At 40.1% G+C, this 15128-nt stretch overlaps 1 protein-coding gene across 1 annotated transcript; it reads right to left on the bottom strand.

The window, feature by feature from the left end:
- Positions 1–6558: 6558 nt before the first annotated feature.
- ankrd13a (ankyrin repeat domain 13A) lies at positions 6559–14761 on the bottom strand. The gene is made up of 15 exons (XM_080894713.1): positions 14257–14761; positions 13054–13189; positions 12638–12762; positions 12504–12549; positions 12018–12161; positions 11736–11925; positions 10988–11054; positions 10818–10899; positions 9178–9239; positions 8960–9090; positions 8707–8864; positions 8453–8581; positions 8173–8333; positions 7990–8054; positions 6559–7728 (listed from the first exon to the last, which is right to left on the bottom strand). Exons 1-15 carry the CDS (start codon positions 14362–14364, stop codon positions 7530–7532), a joined length of 1803 nt encoding a protein of 600 aa, XP_080750839.1. The 5' UTR covers positions 14365–14761; the 3' UTR covers positions 6559–7529.
- Positions 14762–15128: the final 367 nt, after the last annotated feature.

The following is a 15128-nucleotide window of genomic DNA, read 5'->3' as shown; positions in this document are numbered from 1 at the left end:
GTGTGTGTAAATGAATTATAGCATAAATGGCGTATTTTATCATTTGTACTCCTTTTCAATAGAACAGATTAAATGTGACAAAAGGAAGAAAAACACTGCATAAGATTTTTAAATTCCACTATTTATATCAAACACCCTGTGCTTTTCCTGAACTGTAATTTCCACATGATGATCTTCGTGTCTTTGTAATGGCTGTTGGCTGTCATTGTTCACCTCTATTAGATATTCTAATTAACAAGCTAATTTGCAACATCCACAATCCATCCACATACGGGCGAATAGAGCAGCTTAAACCTTCTGATCTCCTCAGGCCCTCACACTGACACAGACACACACACATGTACAATTTCCGCTAACGCTACCCTTCAGAGTTTTATCTGAGCACGGCTCCATCACGTCAAGGCTGACAGGTATGAAAATATACGAGAGTGGGAAGTGGTTTTGAAACATTTGATTCCCCAATGAGCTGCTGGGTGATGGACGTGCAGATCAAAGCCCTTTTGTGTCAGTGACTGCTATTGAAGTAGAGAACAGGCAAGCACAGGAGACACATAAAAGAGGCAACGCTAAATAGGTGGTTCTCTCCTGCTTGATATGGACAGCTTTAGAAACAGTATACATGGAAAGAATTACTGCATGAACACACTGTTAAACCCTCCAGTTAATGCTAATAATTCTAACAAGGGGTGAATAATAGAAATAAAGGAATAACATTCATTCATCACATGTGCAGGCAGTTAGACTTGACTGTACTCTTCTCTGACTTGTTGGTGTCCATTGTACATGGCTGTAGTTTCTAGTTGCTGATTTAACCAGTGGTGACACAAAATACATCTGACAGTTGTAAGAGATTCAACAACAAAGGGACTGATACTGGGTATTATGCTTTTCTACCACCGATTAGCATAAGCATTTTAAGCTAGCTTCTTTAGCCTACAGGTAGGCTAAAGAAGCTAAGGACTAAACCACCAACCTCCTGACTAGTAGGCAACACGTGTTATCTCCTGAGCCATCTATTTGTTGGGTTTTTGTTTAAAGACAAGAAGCAAAATCAACACAGGAGACAAAAGATAACAAACCTTAAAATTAAACAGGAAGTAAACAAAGGAGGCTGAAAAATACATGAATATTCACAAATACGAAGGCAGGAAACATAGTTAACATGGACACATGAGGACTGAACATAAAGTCAGAGACGAGGGAACACTGCAGGACAAAGACATAAACACAGAGAAACAGATAGGGAAACCACGATGATCAAAACTACTATTATACATGAAACAAATACATGAAAGAAAACACAGGATGAAAAACTGAAAGTTATCACTGGGGAGTTATAAGAAAAAAATGGACTCAAACACTCATAGATGCCACAAGAAATAAAGCTTGTAATCTACTAGAATAAGGAATGCAAAACTTCAAACACTTGTATTAACAATAAAAGGAATTAAAACTCCCAAAATAACCAAATTCCTCAGGCGGCGACCTCCCCAGCTCATTTACTTCTGATTCCATCCCCTTCCAGAGGGTCCTTTCACTTGCCTAGCCCTGATATTCACAGATGGCTGAGGTGATCCTAACTGCAGCAGATGGTCTGATGACACTTGGAGGTCTAACTGTTAAGCAACTCAACTGACTGATCATCTAATTTACTGCTGAATTAAAAAATACTTTCCACTGATTAAACTAAAATTTAATTTAATTCGGTTTCTATATTGCTAAGTCATGTCAGCCGTTATCTGAAGACACTTTGCATCGTACTGAAAAAGCTTTAAAAAACACACAATAATGATTTGATAATGATGAGTCCTTTTATATTTTTGTGTTAAGCTTAACCTTCCTGCCTTCTTGGGACCTTTTTGTGCCACTGCTATGTGTTAAATGGCTGCCATTTCCACTGTGTTCAGTGGAATATAACCAAACTTGCCACAGGATAGTTTTTACCTGTCAATGTTAATATTCCAGTGTGAATTCCTTAAATTAGCCTAAAATGGCTGAGCAGCAGAAATCCCCACACCCATCACCCTGGGGACCATTTTCTGCCCATTGACTTCCATTATAAACGCTATTTTTCAACCCCAAATTATCATCATATGATTTTATTTTTTCTTCTTTTCTTGGATGTCAATGAAGACTCAGGGCCTTGAAGTTTTAATTTTTAAATTGCAAAAAAAATGCAAAAAAATAATGGCAGGTCAAAATGTATGTTGGTGCCAATCTTTGGTCCATCTAAAGGCCTACTTATAATGACAATCACATATTACTTCAACTGGTTTTTTGTGGAAATATTTAGTTTCGTTTTTTGGTTTTTGGGGCTTATAACACAGGGCGCTCATGTAATAACACTGGGATTTGAAGGGTTAAAACAACGAAAATATAATTAAAACTTTACATGAATATTTCAGGGAGAAGTAGTTTTACAAGGTTGGCTAATTTAAAGTGGAATAAAATATGGATATATGGTCTTTTTATGGCGTGGCTGAGAATGGTCCCTAGGGTGATGGGTGTGAGTTTTTTAAAGGATGGCAGGAGGGTTAAGGTCATAACTTTATGATTTTAAATGCCTTCCATTACAATACAATTTCTGGCTTCATGCTATTATGAAATGCTGTCTTGTTGTGATAAATGTATCCAGGAAGCCTTCGATTTTACATTCAGGTCACCGTGACTGACATTTCTTAACACTCATTATGCCTTTCTAGCATGTAATCAACAGCTGTATGAGTTTGCAATGGTGTGCACTTGTCTATAAACGATGAGATTATACCCCAGTCACGCAGAGTAATTATATTAAAATATAACTTCAAGGAGCTCAACCTTTCTAACGAGCCTTCTTTGCTCTTTGACATTTCAGAAACTGAGAGTGTGAGAGACACCACACGACTGTTTTATGTTGCGGAGAAGAGAAAAGAGTTTGTACACTTTGTATTTCCACCATCCTGAAGCTTTCAGTGTCAGAGCTGCTGAGAGAGTCTACAGTTAGCTCAGCTTACTAGGCTGAGATGAATAATCTCTCAGTCTCATAGTTGAGCTGTAACCAGTCAAAGGGCTATTCCACGAAGCGTGTTCATCAAACTCAAAATTTTAAAAACAAGCTCAGAGTTGTTAATTTAATCCACTTTCGGGAATAGGGCCTAGGGGAGACTGGGACAATATGTTCACACACAAGGCAACAAAGGGCGAGGGAGTTGGTGGGGACACAGCTGTAGACACCTACGTTACGTGTGAAAGATAAAAAGACTGAAGGAACAGAATAGGAAAGACTGTGGGGAGGATCTTCATCAATATGAAAAGCTCTCAAACGTATTAAAAACAATTCAAAGTACAAAATGCATGCGCTCCTTCGTCTTTTCCAAGACGTCCAGCTGAATTCTTTGCCGGGCCCATTCTGGACCCCGGGCCTTTTGTTTGACACCCTTGTTCTGGACAGTTTCACGATACAATAATCCAACGGCGTTAGGACCCAGATCCTATAGCGGAAGAAGAAACCCCTCGCTGTCATCCTCATCCTCCATCTCCATCCTCCACTGCTAAGATGCTGCATCTTCTCACACAAGTTGCAGTAATGTGCTTTAATGCGCTGGTTATCGCTCAGCCCGACGACTACAGGGTGGCCGAGAGAGCTTATGTGGTCCTGCAGAAGCAGAATTTAGGTGAGAACAAATGTGAGGCCTGTGGAGGGGCCGTTCAATGATCCCGACATCCAGGTGTAAGGTTCAAGGTGTTTATTTCTCTTTAGTCTCCAGCGACCACAACTATATACTGCAACAGAAACCTTTAAACCAGTGTAACCAGTTAACCCGTCGCGCTTGTCTGCCCGTTAGTCTGTTTTTATTGGCTGTGCTTGTGTTTTTGTCCTTACAGTCACACTGGGGAGTGTCCTGGCGGTGGTGCTGGTGCTGATGATCATTATGGCTGTCTGCGTCTACAAACCGCTGTCTCGTCGCTGAAATCTGGAGGACATATGAACCGAGAGACAATCCTGTTCTGTCTGCAAAGTTACACCCGCTCTGTTGCCGTAACCATGTGCAGATGGGAACCGACTGAGGGAAAAGCAGCTGCCAAAAAGCCCAGTGTGCGCAGTTAGTTTATAAACACAGATCAGGCGTAACTTTGTGAGCACTGATGGTGAATAACAGTGATTATGTCTTCATCATGGCACCTGTTGGTGAGTGTGGGCTATATTAGGGTGCAAGTAATCATTATGTCCTCAAATTTGGTGTGTTAGAAGCAGGAAAATGTGCAAGCATAGGTGTTTGAGTGAGTTTGAGGGCCACTTTGTGATAGCCAACTCTACTGAACATCTCCAGAATTGCGGGTCTCTTGGGCTCTTCCCGGTGTACGGTGGTCAGTTTCTATCAGAAGTGGTCCAAGCATGGAGGCTCACTGATGTACGTCAAGAGTAACGGCTGGCCAACTTGGCCCAATGCAACATTTTCACTAGCCCCCCCCCGAAGGTGCAATTTGAGCTACAGTAGCTCAAATTGCACCTTCGGGGGGGGGGCTAGTGGAGTCCATGCTTTGATGGTTCAAGGCTGTTTTGGTAGGAAAAGAAGGACTAACGCAGTATTAGACAGGTGGCCATAATGCTATGCCTGATCAGTGTATCTTTAATGTCTTTAATTTATCTTGATCTCAGGTCAATTATTAATATAATTTAAAGTGAACACAGATACAGTGGAGATCAAACATCTGAGACTGGGCCTCATGTTTCCAGCAGAAAACTGCTTTACCACTATCACCTGTGTCATCTTCAGGTGATAGTGGCAAAAGAAACTGAATCACATTTTATGACTAGACAAAGATCGCAGATTAAAACTTTCCAGAAATTGCTCCATCTAAACCTCGCTGTTCACTGTCACTTAAAAGCAACTCCATCACAGATAAGGACATTTCTAAATAAAAAGTAGAAGAATAAAAAGTGCAGTTGAAATAACCACGCCTAGTCTGGTCTCAGAGGAGGAGCGGTGGTCTCTTGGGTTGGGTAGGTGTGTAAATGCGAGATTTGTGTCAGTAGCACAAGGGTATATGCGGAGAGAGAGAGAAGGATAACAGTGCATTAAACCCAAAGTGCTCTGGAGATGGATACTTGTACTGAGTTGATTCCACCCTGACCAAGGAGAACCACTGGTTTCATCAGAGACATCCTTCACCCTTCTGGTTTTGGAGAATATTATTACTGCTAAGGAGCCAACACACCGGGCTCGCAGGAACTACTTTAAGATGATACACATCACAAGAAACTCCTTGAATCATTTGCTATTAGCTGTTATCATTTTCAAATAGGGGGTAGATATTCTGAAATTCAGATTCATTTTTAAGGCTTTTTGGCTCCACTGCATATTAGTTTATGTAAAATTGCTTTTGTAAATAGAATGAGACAAAACTGATTTAAAATGCTCACCTAATGGCACAAGTAGTAATCTGGGCCTGTATTTTATAAAAAGAGAGCACCATGTGTTATTTATTTGGGTTTCAAAGCTGGAAATTTTGTGATTGGTTGTATTTTTTGTTTGATGAAAAGCAAAAGTTCTGCAAGCATTAAACTTTGAGATTAAAAAGTGAGAGCAAGTTATCATTGCTGTCTTTGTTTTGATCTGGTCATGACTGAACCTGATGTGCAGGATAAAATCAAACAGTAAATGGACTGGTTTTTATTTAGTGCTTTGTTACTCTGCGCACTCAAAGCACTTTCATACAGCTCGCCTCATTCACTCATTCATACAAGCACTTCTATGCTTTTTCTATGTAAGTACTTTCTATCTAAGACTCACACTCTGGTCATCAGTCCATCACAGAGTTCACACATAGAGACAGGCAACTATTCATGGTCACACACACCACATTAAAAAAAAAAAAAAAGAAGCATGCAGTAATGGAAATAAAGTGCTTTTATTTCACAACATTTTGAAAACTGACACATTCTCTGAAACTTTCAACCTATTATAAAAAAAACCTTACAGCTCAAATGGCGCACTGCAAAGATTTTCATTAAATTAACTAAAGCTACCATTTTCAAATTTGACTTTTCAGCAGTTTGGCAACTTGATCTTTACAGTTAGTAGCTGTTCAGCTGAAGCTTCTGATGCAGTCAGTCGCACAGACCTCTGATAAAGTGGTTGGTTGTCAGTAAAAATCATTGACAGTGGTTAATGAGTGTTACTTGGCATCACACAGCTGAGACACCTTGTTTTTCAAACTACAAAATTTTAAAGAAACTCATTTAAACAGTTTAGTCTGAGTTGCACTGCATATAAATTTTGCCACGCTTCAGCTCCACCACGTGTTATCAGAGCGAAGCAATCCTTGGCACATGCTGAAGAAAAGAAAAGGAAAAAAAAAAAAAAAATCAAACCCCAACGTATGGCGCTCATGCTTGACCTCAGGGTCTGTGCTGCTTTCCTTCTTCCGCACAGAGGTGTTGAGTTGTTCATGGATACAAAATGTAGACTGCCCTTTGGAACTACTGCTTCCCAGCTGCATGACTATTATAAATCCACAGACAGACTGGTCTTTGCTATTGCATTTCTGAATTGAGGTGAAGTTGCTCAGTGAGAATTTACAAAAAAAAGAAAAAGAAAAGAGAAGTCAATTTTCACCAGAAGCTCAAGACAGGAAAGGAAAGCCAACCACCCCCTTTATCCTTTTTGCAAAGAGATACTACACCATGCGGCTAATTTCAAATTTCTTTCAAAGCAACATGCTCTACTCCATCTGTAGAGAGTACATTCACAAAGTACAAGAAGACACATTTACATATGAACATCTGAATCAACCCAACAAACCTTTCCAACTTAACACTGGCATAGTGTTCTTATAGAACGATATGCTAGAGTGGTACCATATTAAAATCATTTACCTGGCTAACTTCTGTCAGTTTTACAGCTGATTAACAAAGTTATTCCAAAGCAAAGGAACAAAAACAAAACAAAACTGCTAACCCTGAGTTTTCTGCTTTTCAGTGAGTCCAATATCTTCAACCAAGTGACTATGTAGGGAGACTTTACAATGACAGCACTGCTGTGTTTGTTTGCCGGGGCCGTGAATATCACATTTGTGTGCCGACACTATATGAAGTCACCTTTGAGCAGTCAGTCAAACTTTTTTTGTTCACAGAACCACGTTACACTGACTCAACCCTCACCCGAGACAACAGTGACAGAAATACCTGCAAGTTGCCGCTGTGAGTCTGAACTGAAACAAAGAAACTGAATAAATAAAAAGTAGAACCCATCCAGAATGATCTCAAACAGTCCAGGAAAGAAGCGTGACGATGGAGACACTATACTGAGATAGAAATATACAAAAAAAAGAGTATACTCTTACCAAAATACCTTCTGAAAAATATTGGATACAGACAGTTTGATTTTGGCTGTGTAAGAATTATCTGTTGTAGAAAGAGATCTGCAGTTGCATAGTTGATGAGAGTGGTTAGGAAGGAAAACTGAGGTGTGGTGGTTGCTTTCTGGATCAGCAGAATTTGTATTATTATAATTATTATTAATATTTATATTTCCCTCTTATTCCCTTTATTTCTCTGTGAGCGAAAGCTGCAATATCCTCTCCAGCTCCTCTTCCTCTTGTTTCCTCATTCTCTCTTCTTCCTCTTGAGCTCTTGCAGAAAGCTCCATTGCTAGACGCAGGTCTGAATCAGGGCTAGAGGCAGAGGCAGAGCTGGGAGGGCTGGAGGTGTCTCTATAATCCACCAGCACCCCCTCTGGGATACTCCTAGAAGGTCAACAGGATAAAACTGAGATTCACCTTTTTTCCTGTTGCCTTTACTGATGCTTACAGGCAGCGAGGCAGAATATCATCCTCACAGGTGGACACTGAACAGACTTAAGGTGCGCAGAATAAATATGTGATAAAGTTTGACTAAAAACACTACAAAACCAACCATGTGAATCCCTAGGCCTCCTAAGCTGCAAGCACCTTCTATTAAAACACTCAGTAACAGAGTTACTTGTAACACTGTTAATCTGTTCCTACCTGTCACTCTGGTTAATCGGCATTACATCAGCGAAGTCCCCATCAACATGATCCCAGAGCCCCTCCTACAAACACACAAACACCAGGGGAAGTTACAGTCTTCAGCATGTGGGGAGGGGGGGGGGGGGGGGGGGGGGAAATTTGCATGAAAAAGAAGTTTGTGTCAGTGACGATTGCTCTGACCTGGCCAGTGCCTTGACGAGACTCCAGGAGACTCTGATGGATGGCGTACTGTAAGAGCTCCTCATCGTTATTGGACACAGGCATGTGGCGGCTTCCCCCGCGACGGTGATAACTCGCAGGTACCTCAAACACCGAGGGACACACCTGGAAAGGAGGTGGTGCTGGGTAGGGTGGATAAAAAAACCAAAAACAAAAAAAAAAAACCAGTAGTTGAGCAGTTTAAAATGACAATCGTGCGTTTTGTGTTTAAATATTCTGGATAAACCATCTGCTTTCCAACCTGCTGCTTCATCGTCTCCTGTGGATGTTGGTGTGGCTGCTGCTGATGTGTTCGCTTCCTCCTCAGTGCTGCATTTATTTACACTACCAAAGGTAATCTTGGCATTAAGCACATGAAACAGGGGAATCTCTGAAAGAGAGGGCCACATGAGATACCAAAGTGACAACAGAAAGGGTATCAGAGTGCTTCTGCAAATCCAAAATTTCTAGTGAAAAAAATAACAATAAATAAAAATCATAAAACTGCAAAAATACCTATTTTAACAGGAAATCCAGGAGGGAATTTCAGGGTTACAAAGTCTCGTAGTCTTGCAAAATGGGAACTCGTGCGAGCCATGAGGTCGATAATGGGGGTTACCTGCTCCACCAGGGAGAGGGGATGGTCCTCACTCATCCACAATGTTCCTTTGAATCTGCGTGAGAGGAGATTGCAGATAAAGTGAAACATTAAATTCCACAATACAACTAGGAAAATGAGTGGACTGGAGTTTAGAACACTTGAAATTACTTCTGTGTTCGAATGCTCAGTTCAATAGGACGGCCGATGTCTCGTTTCACAAGGTCAAAGTCGGGATCAAAGTATTCCTCTGGAGTGATCGCAGTGGGATTGTTGGCAGTTGCATATTCGAGAGTCAGGTCCTACAGAATGATGAAGTCGCAAAAAATAAGCAGGTGCATGGCAACAAAATGTATCACGTTTACAATAATGCTGAAGGAACAACTTACTCCTTGCGCATTTATGTGCTGCTCCACAGTCCCCAGTAGAGACTCCAGGATGTTTCTTTCACCTTTGGAAAGACCAAAAACAAAAGAAAAGCAGCCAATCAGCACTCAGATTCAGTTCTGTTATGAGTGTAAAGAAAAGTTGACTATAACAACATTCAAACCACTTCCCTGACATTTTGAACTGGCAGCAGATTTCATGTTGTTTTGAAAGGCATCAACAATTAAACTTTATTATTACTATTATTTTATTTCGCTGACACTTTGGGTCCTTTGGGTTAGTGGATGGGGCATCCATGGATCTGCCTCAATCAGTCAGGGATACATGTCAGAGAGGACGACCCTGCCAGTGTTGGTGCTGGTGTTTAGGTGAGTGATACAAGGCAAAATAATAGCCACATTAATACTAGAGCGCTACAAAGCGAGATCAATTGGTTAGCGAGCTATGTCAAGCTTAAAGTTGGAGTTTTTGGTGTGACAAGAGCAGCTCTCGTTTTACCTGGCTAAATCACTATGGTAACTTGTGCTGAATGAATAATCTTGTGGGGCAAAGGTTATGTTTAGAGTTTCAGTTTAAAATATACCACGACTTCATTGATTCTTTTTTCTCCTCCCGAAGGGTAGGTGTATGGATTTGGTTCTTTTTTAGTATGTGTTTGTTAGCATTCTTATCAAGATACCTTTTTCTTGAGCTGATGTCATTTTGGTAAAAAAAAAAAAAAAACCAATCAGGTCAAGGTCACACCAAGTGTGAAAAATTAATTGTAAAAACTTTATATTACCCACAATTTTTATAGATCATCTTCAAACTTCACATTGCCTTCACCTTCATTCTTAGCACCAAAGGCTAAAGTTCACTGTGAAAAACGCATTCCAAGGAACCTGTCTAAATATATACTCTTAGAATATATCATGAGAGTAATATTCATATGAAAGGGCATGGAGGGAGCTATGAACCAAATACGACACGCTATGATGTCACAATGACACCATAACAGGCTGAAAACCGTGTGCTGTAATAAAGACATCATAAAACATTGAAGTTTAGTGTAGCCCTCGCCCTGCAGAAGGAGATCTCCCTGAGTGCTCTTGTTTACAGCTTGTTTTCTCTGCTGGGAGGATGGGGGAAGTTAAGTTATTAAGCCCTACCTTACTGATATAATGAAAGAAGCAAAGCTGTAAAATCACAGCAGGTCCCTTAAAATTTGCATATATTGTTTTGGCGATGCAGAAAACGTATAAATGTTTTTATGCTTGCTTCCAATCTGCTGATAAGTCTCCTTTACACTGCAGGAATTGCAGCTGCTAGAACACACAACAAACACCAAAAATGTTTATTAAACTTAAAAAAAATAAATACAACTTTGATCCACTGACAAATTAAAGAAATTTCCATGTCTGCTTTATTTGTCTGTGCAGAGCCTGAAGCAGAAAGTCTGGCTTAACAGATCCGTTATCATCAACTAGGTTCTAGGTTTTGTGAGCCAGCTAACACAAAGAAAGCCCGGCTGTGTTGAGCTTCTTTCAAAGGATACTTAATAATTAATGCTGTCACTGATCAGTTCATTTAAACTATGTGCTGAAACCCCCCCCCCAAAAGCAAACAAAAACAATATATATACTGAAATACTTAAAAACTGTACTTTTTATCCTGGCTTTCTCCTCGTCTGTAAGATGCTCCGTCCGTGTCCTGATTACCACATTTACATTGTTCACACTGAAAACCTGAGAAAATGACAAAAATACAATGTCAGGTAATAAAACCAGCACATTTTATAAACACATTCTGGTTTGATTTATAACTTCTCTATACCTTCGCTTCAAATCCATTGACTACTTCAGTTTTATCAGCTCTCCAGCCCCAAATGCCAGACTTAGTCCTGTAGGAAAAACACAAAACAAAAGACTGGTATATATCCAGAAAACATAAAACATCATAATAGAAGAGATTCATCGTTGTTCTTTAGATTCAAATACATTCACAATCCAACAGTGCAACAGCAACTACTAATGTAAGGATAGCTGAAGTAAGATGCCGTCTGTCACCTGTGTCGTCATCATCATTGTGATAACATGTCCTCTAGCTGGATGTTGAATAAACAACAAAAAAAAAAAAGTACTAAATATAAATATTGCATTTAGATGCTACAGTTTCCAGAAGGACAGACAAGAAAAAGCTTGAATATCTCATGTAAAAATTCCATAATAACTCAATATACTGTATAATAGAGAATCATCTACCCTGCTATTTTAACATGTTAGATTCTGGTTTGACGTGTTAATTTTGAAAAATTTAAGAATATTCCATGTAAGGCCTCAAAATATTTATTATCTTATACTACTGGAAATGTCATCCATAGATCAGAGGTGGTGATCATGAACTCTAATGGGTTACACAGTAACCTGGCTCAGGCAGTAATTCCACTGAAACAAGATGCCATGAGAAGCCAACTCTCGTGAAGTAGCATAGCTTTGGAGTTCTGTCGCAGCTTATCAAACAAATTTAGATCCTTTCCTGACATGAGGAAAAACAGGAACAAGGAGGAATAAATGCCTCTTACCTCTCAAAAGCAATATCCTTTGTGTCCAAGTAGGTGTTGACAATAGGAGTCGTCAACCTTTTTGCAACTTCCTGCTCAGCTGGCTGCATTGACTCTAACGTCACATCCTCCATTTCTTGGGATATGTTGAAGCGTTCGATGTCCACGACTTCATCATCATGGTTCACCTCCATCAGCTCTGCAAATGAATCTGCAGACACGCAGACAGGGAGTCGCTTAGACCATTTTAATCAAAACAGCAGCAAAGAAAACTCGTCTGTGTGAGGGAGTGTAAACACATGCCATCTCCTCTGAAGATGTAGCTTCTACGCCCTCTGATCCAGGTCATGTTCTCAAAGCCTAGAAGAGTAACATCCACTCGCAGCGAGGCGCCGCTTTTCCAGATGCGGCAAACATCACTCGGACAAACCCGGGACACGAGAGGAACTGCGAAACAACAGGATACAGAAACAAAAAGCATCCATACGTGAAAAACACCACTTAAGCAAACAAATACTTCACCTGCCATCAGGCAGGTATGTAGTTTTTCCTGTGTGACCTGATGAAGCCGCACAGGAAAAGTGTCAATCTTTAAAAATAGACTGCTGCCTTAAATAAAAAAAAAAAACAACTTTTGAAACCATCCCTCTTTTGCATACTGGATTTCTGATAAACTAGCTGTTTTTGCATGAACATAATACTATTTATACACTTGTCTACTTTAAAAATCTACTTAAAAAATATATATTTCCACTCACAAAAAAAAAAAAAAAAAAAAAAAAAACTTACTCCAACTGGTGAATTCCCATTTCATCTCCATATAGAAGTCTGGAGACTAGAAAGAGCAAAAGAAATGTTATAAATGTTTCCAGGCACACTTACAAATGATGACAAGCAAAAGGCAAAAATATATGAAGTCACACCACTCGGATCTTTGACAGCAGCTCAGGCACTCCTCCCAGGGCAGTGGAGGCTTTGAGGTAGTCTCTGCGTTGAAGCACTAACTGAACCATCTCTGGATCTCCTGTGCTGACTGCTTCCTGCAGCACTGCCCATAGAAAGTCAAGCAGAAACAAACCACTAAACCTTTTAATGCAACAGCATCCGTTTCCTGAGAAACGATTAACCATTAAAAACCTCAGCAATGAAATTAAAGACCAAAGAAACCATTTTACTGCTGTGGTAGGAGTTGATATTCTTGGATAAGTATATTTACAAGAAACCTCATCAACAGCAGATGACGGGTAGAGTTATAGACAGCAGGGATTGAAAATCAACCAACAAACCAATCCAAATCCTAGCCCTCCTTGTCTGTTATGTAGCTAGCTTCGTAACAAACCTGTCCAATTATTGGCATTTTCTTTAGTCACTTGACCGCCATGTCTCAGCAGGATTCTCACTGACTCCAGGTTCCCGAGTGATACAGCCAGGTGCAGAGGTGTTCGGCCTCTGGGATCCACAGCCTCGATGTCATTCTGAAAAATAATAAGGTGCCTGTTTAGATTAAATACTACCGAGCTGACATAACAACCTCCAAGCGATTACTATAACCAGTGCAGTCAACAACATGCAATTTGGTCATGGCTAACAATGATATAAAACTGCTGGAGTCAGTACAGAGGAATCATAATAATTGTATAGTTTGGATGTATAAGCCCAACAAGGGCTGAAAATTAGGAACAGCTATAAACTCTTCGTGCGGCACATCAGTTTCATGCTCTGTACTGGAACTATGTCAAACTGCATTGTCCATTTTAAGTAAATAAAATACACTCTCAAGCACGTATTGAGGTAATTATCGGCGTAGGGATGGGAATCTAGAGCTTATACTATTCATCGGATTATCATAAACCCCCCAAAACATCGAATCTTTTCACGACACATGGCATGTTTTTCCAAAAGTTGCAGATTGCACAACAGTGACACCAGACTCGTGATAGCGGCACTTTTTACACACCTGAGTCACATGCAAGCTTATTTCCCCCTACACTTTGTCCAAGCAGTGAAAATGAAACTGAGTTGACAGTAAAAACCAATCTGACCTATAAAGAAAATCAATAATGGCATTTGCATCAATAAACTCTTATCAATACCCATCCCTAACACTTCTTATTGTTTGAGCTACTGGAGCTCTCCATTTTGAAGCTAAATAGCAATGCCGAGTTACTGTAGGTAGTGCAAAAATAAACAACAAATCTATGCATGCGAGTGATAAAACACGTACTGCTGTCTGTTAATCAGTGTATTTGAGGAATCCAGTGAAATGGGACAGAAGCTTACATTTTAACTGGAAACAAGCTACCAGTCTGTACCGGAAGACTTTTGGGTTTTTTTTGTCTTTTAAAGCTTTCAAACTTATAGATGCGTAAAAAGCTGCGCTACTCAGTGTCATGTGTATGTGGCTGCCTGCGGAGCATCTGTAAACACCACTGGCCTTCTTTAACTGCCTGCCTGCGGAAATTCAGCAGCTCACTCCTGGCTTAGTCCGGCTAGCTGAGTATCGGTGCCAAAGTTACCAACCTCGCCAGTGGTTTTAACCAACCTGCGTTGATGTTAATAGCTGCTCCAGCTTCCTGTAGTCATTCTCCCACACTGCGGAATGTAGGGGAAACTTCACCCTGATGTCTTCGCTAATGTTAGCCATGGACATCTTCCTCTTTCTTTCAGTGCAACGTTAGCCACCCTCTAACAACTGGAGCCATGAGAAAAGCTGGGACAGCCACAGTAGTTACGCCAAAAAGCTTTGATCCATGCCTTTAATGTCTGACAGCAGCGTCGAAGGAATAACCAATCCGGTGACCAACTTTCCCCCCCAAGCCTTCCCCTAAATAAAACTTTTGAACAAGGAAGTGCCAGGAGTAGTTCCCAGCAACGACAGGGGTGTTCTATATAGAAACAGACTCGCAGTCCATTAAATATCGCCTGATTAAGGTAACCTAATGGTCAATTTTAAAGGAACACCTTATATACGGTTTACAAAAAAATCATTTAGGCTAAAAACAAATGAAACAGCACTCGTAGTTAAAATCATCGCCTTAAAAAAATAATAGACAGTCCCAGTCTGGAATCAACCATTTAGCATGTCGACGTGGGGGTTGCAGAACCTTCATTGTTAGTACTATGACTAAATAAAGTGATTTCTATATTGTCTAACTTTGGTTCCCATATTTTGAATTCTTGAAATGTAGCGCTGCTATATCGTGCAGACATTAGCTAAACAAACCATGTAAATTCCCAGAAAGTTAATTGTCCTATTATGCCCTATAACATTGAAATGGGATTGGCAATATTACGTTTTGAGAGAGGGGGTGGATGCGGGTTAAAAATCTAAATCTGTACCGCCAGGTTATAATGTACATAACTTTTTAAAAAAATGAACTTTATTTAGAACAATAACAATGACAATCTCAAAGA

This window comes from Rhamphochromis sp. 'chilingali', assembly GCF_963969265.1.
Source record: "Rhamphochromis sp. 'chilingali' genome assembly, chromosome: 10".
In the NCBI taxonomy this organism is placed as follows: domain Eukaryota; kingdom Metazoa; phylum Chordata; class Actinopteri; order Cichliformes; family Cichlidae; genus Rhamphochromis; species Rhamphochromis sp. 'chilingali'.
The sequence above is the reverse complement of the archived record's forward strand: the minus strand, read 5'-3'. Positions and strand labels throughout refer to the sequence as shown.

Excerpts from the sequence above, each read along its gene's own strand:
- ankrd13a (XM_080894713.1), bottom strand. The coding sequence starts at position 14,364 with ATGTCCATGGCTAACATTAGCGAAGACATCAGGGTGAAGTTTCCCCTA. Across the intron at positions 12,763-13,053 it reads AAATGCCAATAATTGGACAG|TGCTGCAGGAAGCAGTCAGC; the intron begins GTTTGTTACGAA and ends TTCTATGGGCAG. Across the intron at positions 9,240-10,817 it reads GGAGAAAGCCAGGATAAAAA|GTGAAAGAAACATCCTGGAG; the intron begins GTACAGTTTTTA and ends GTCTTTCCAAAG.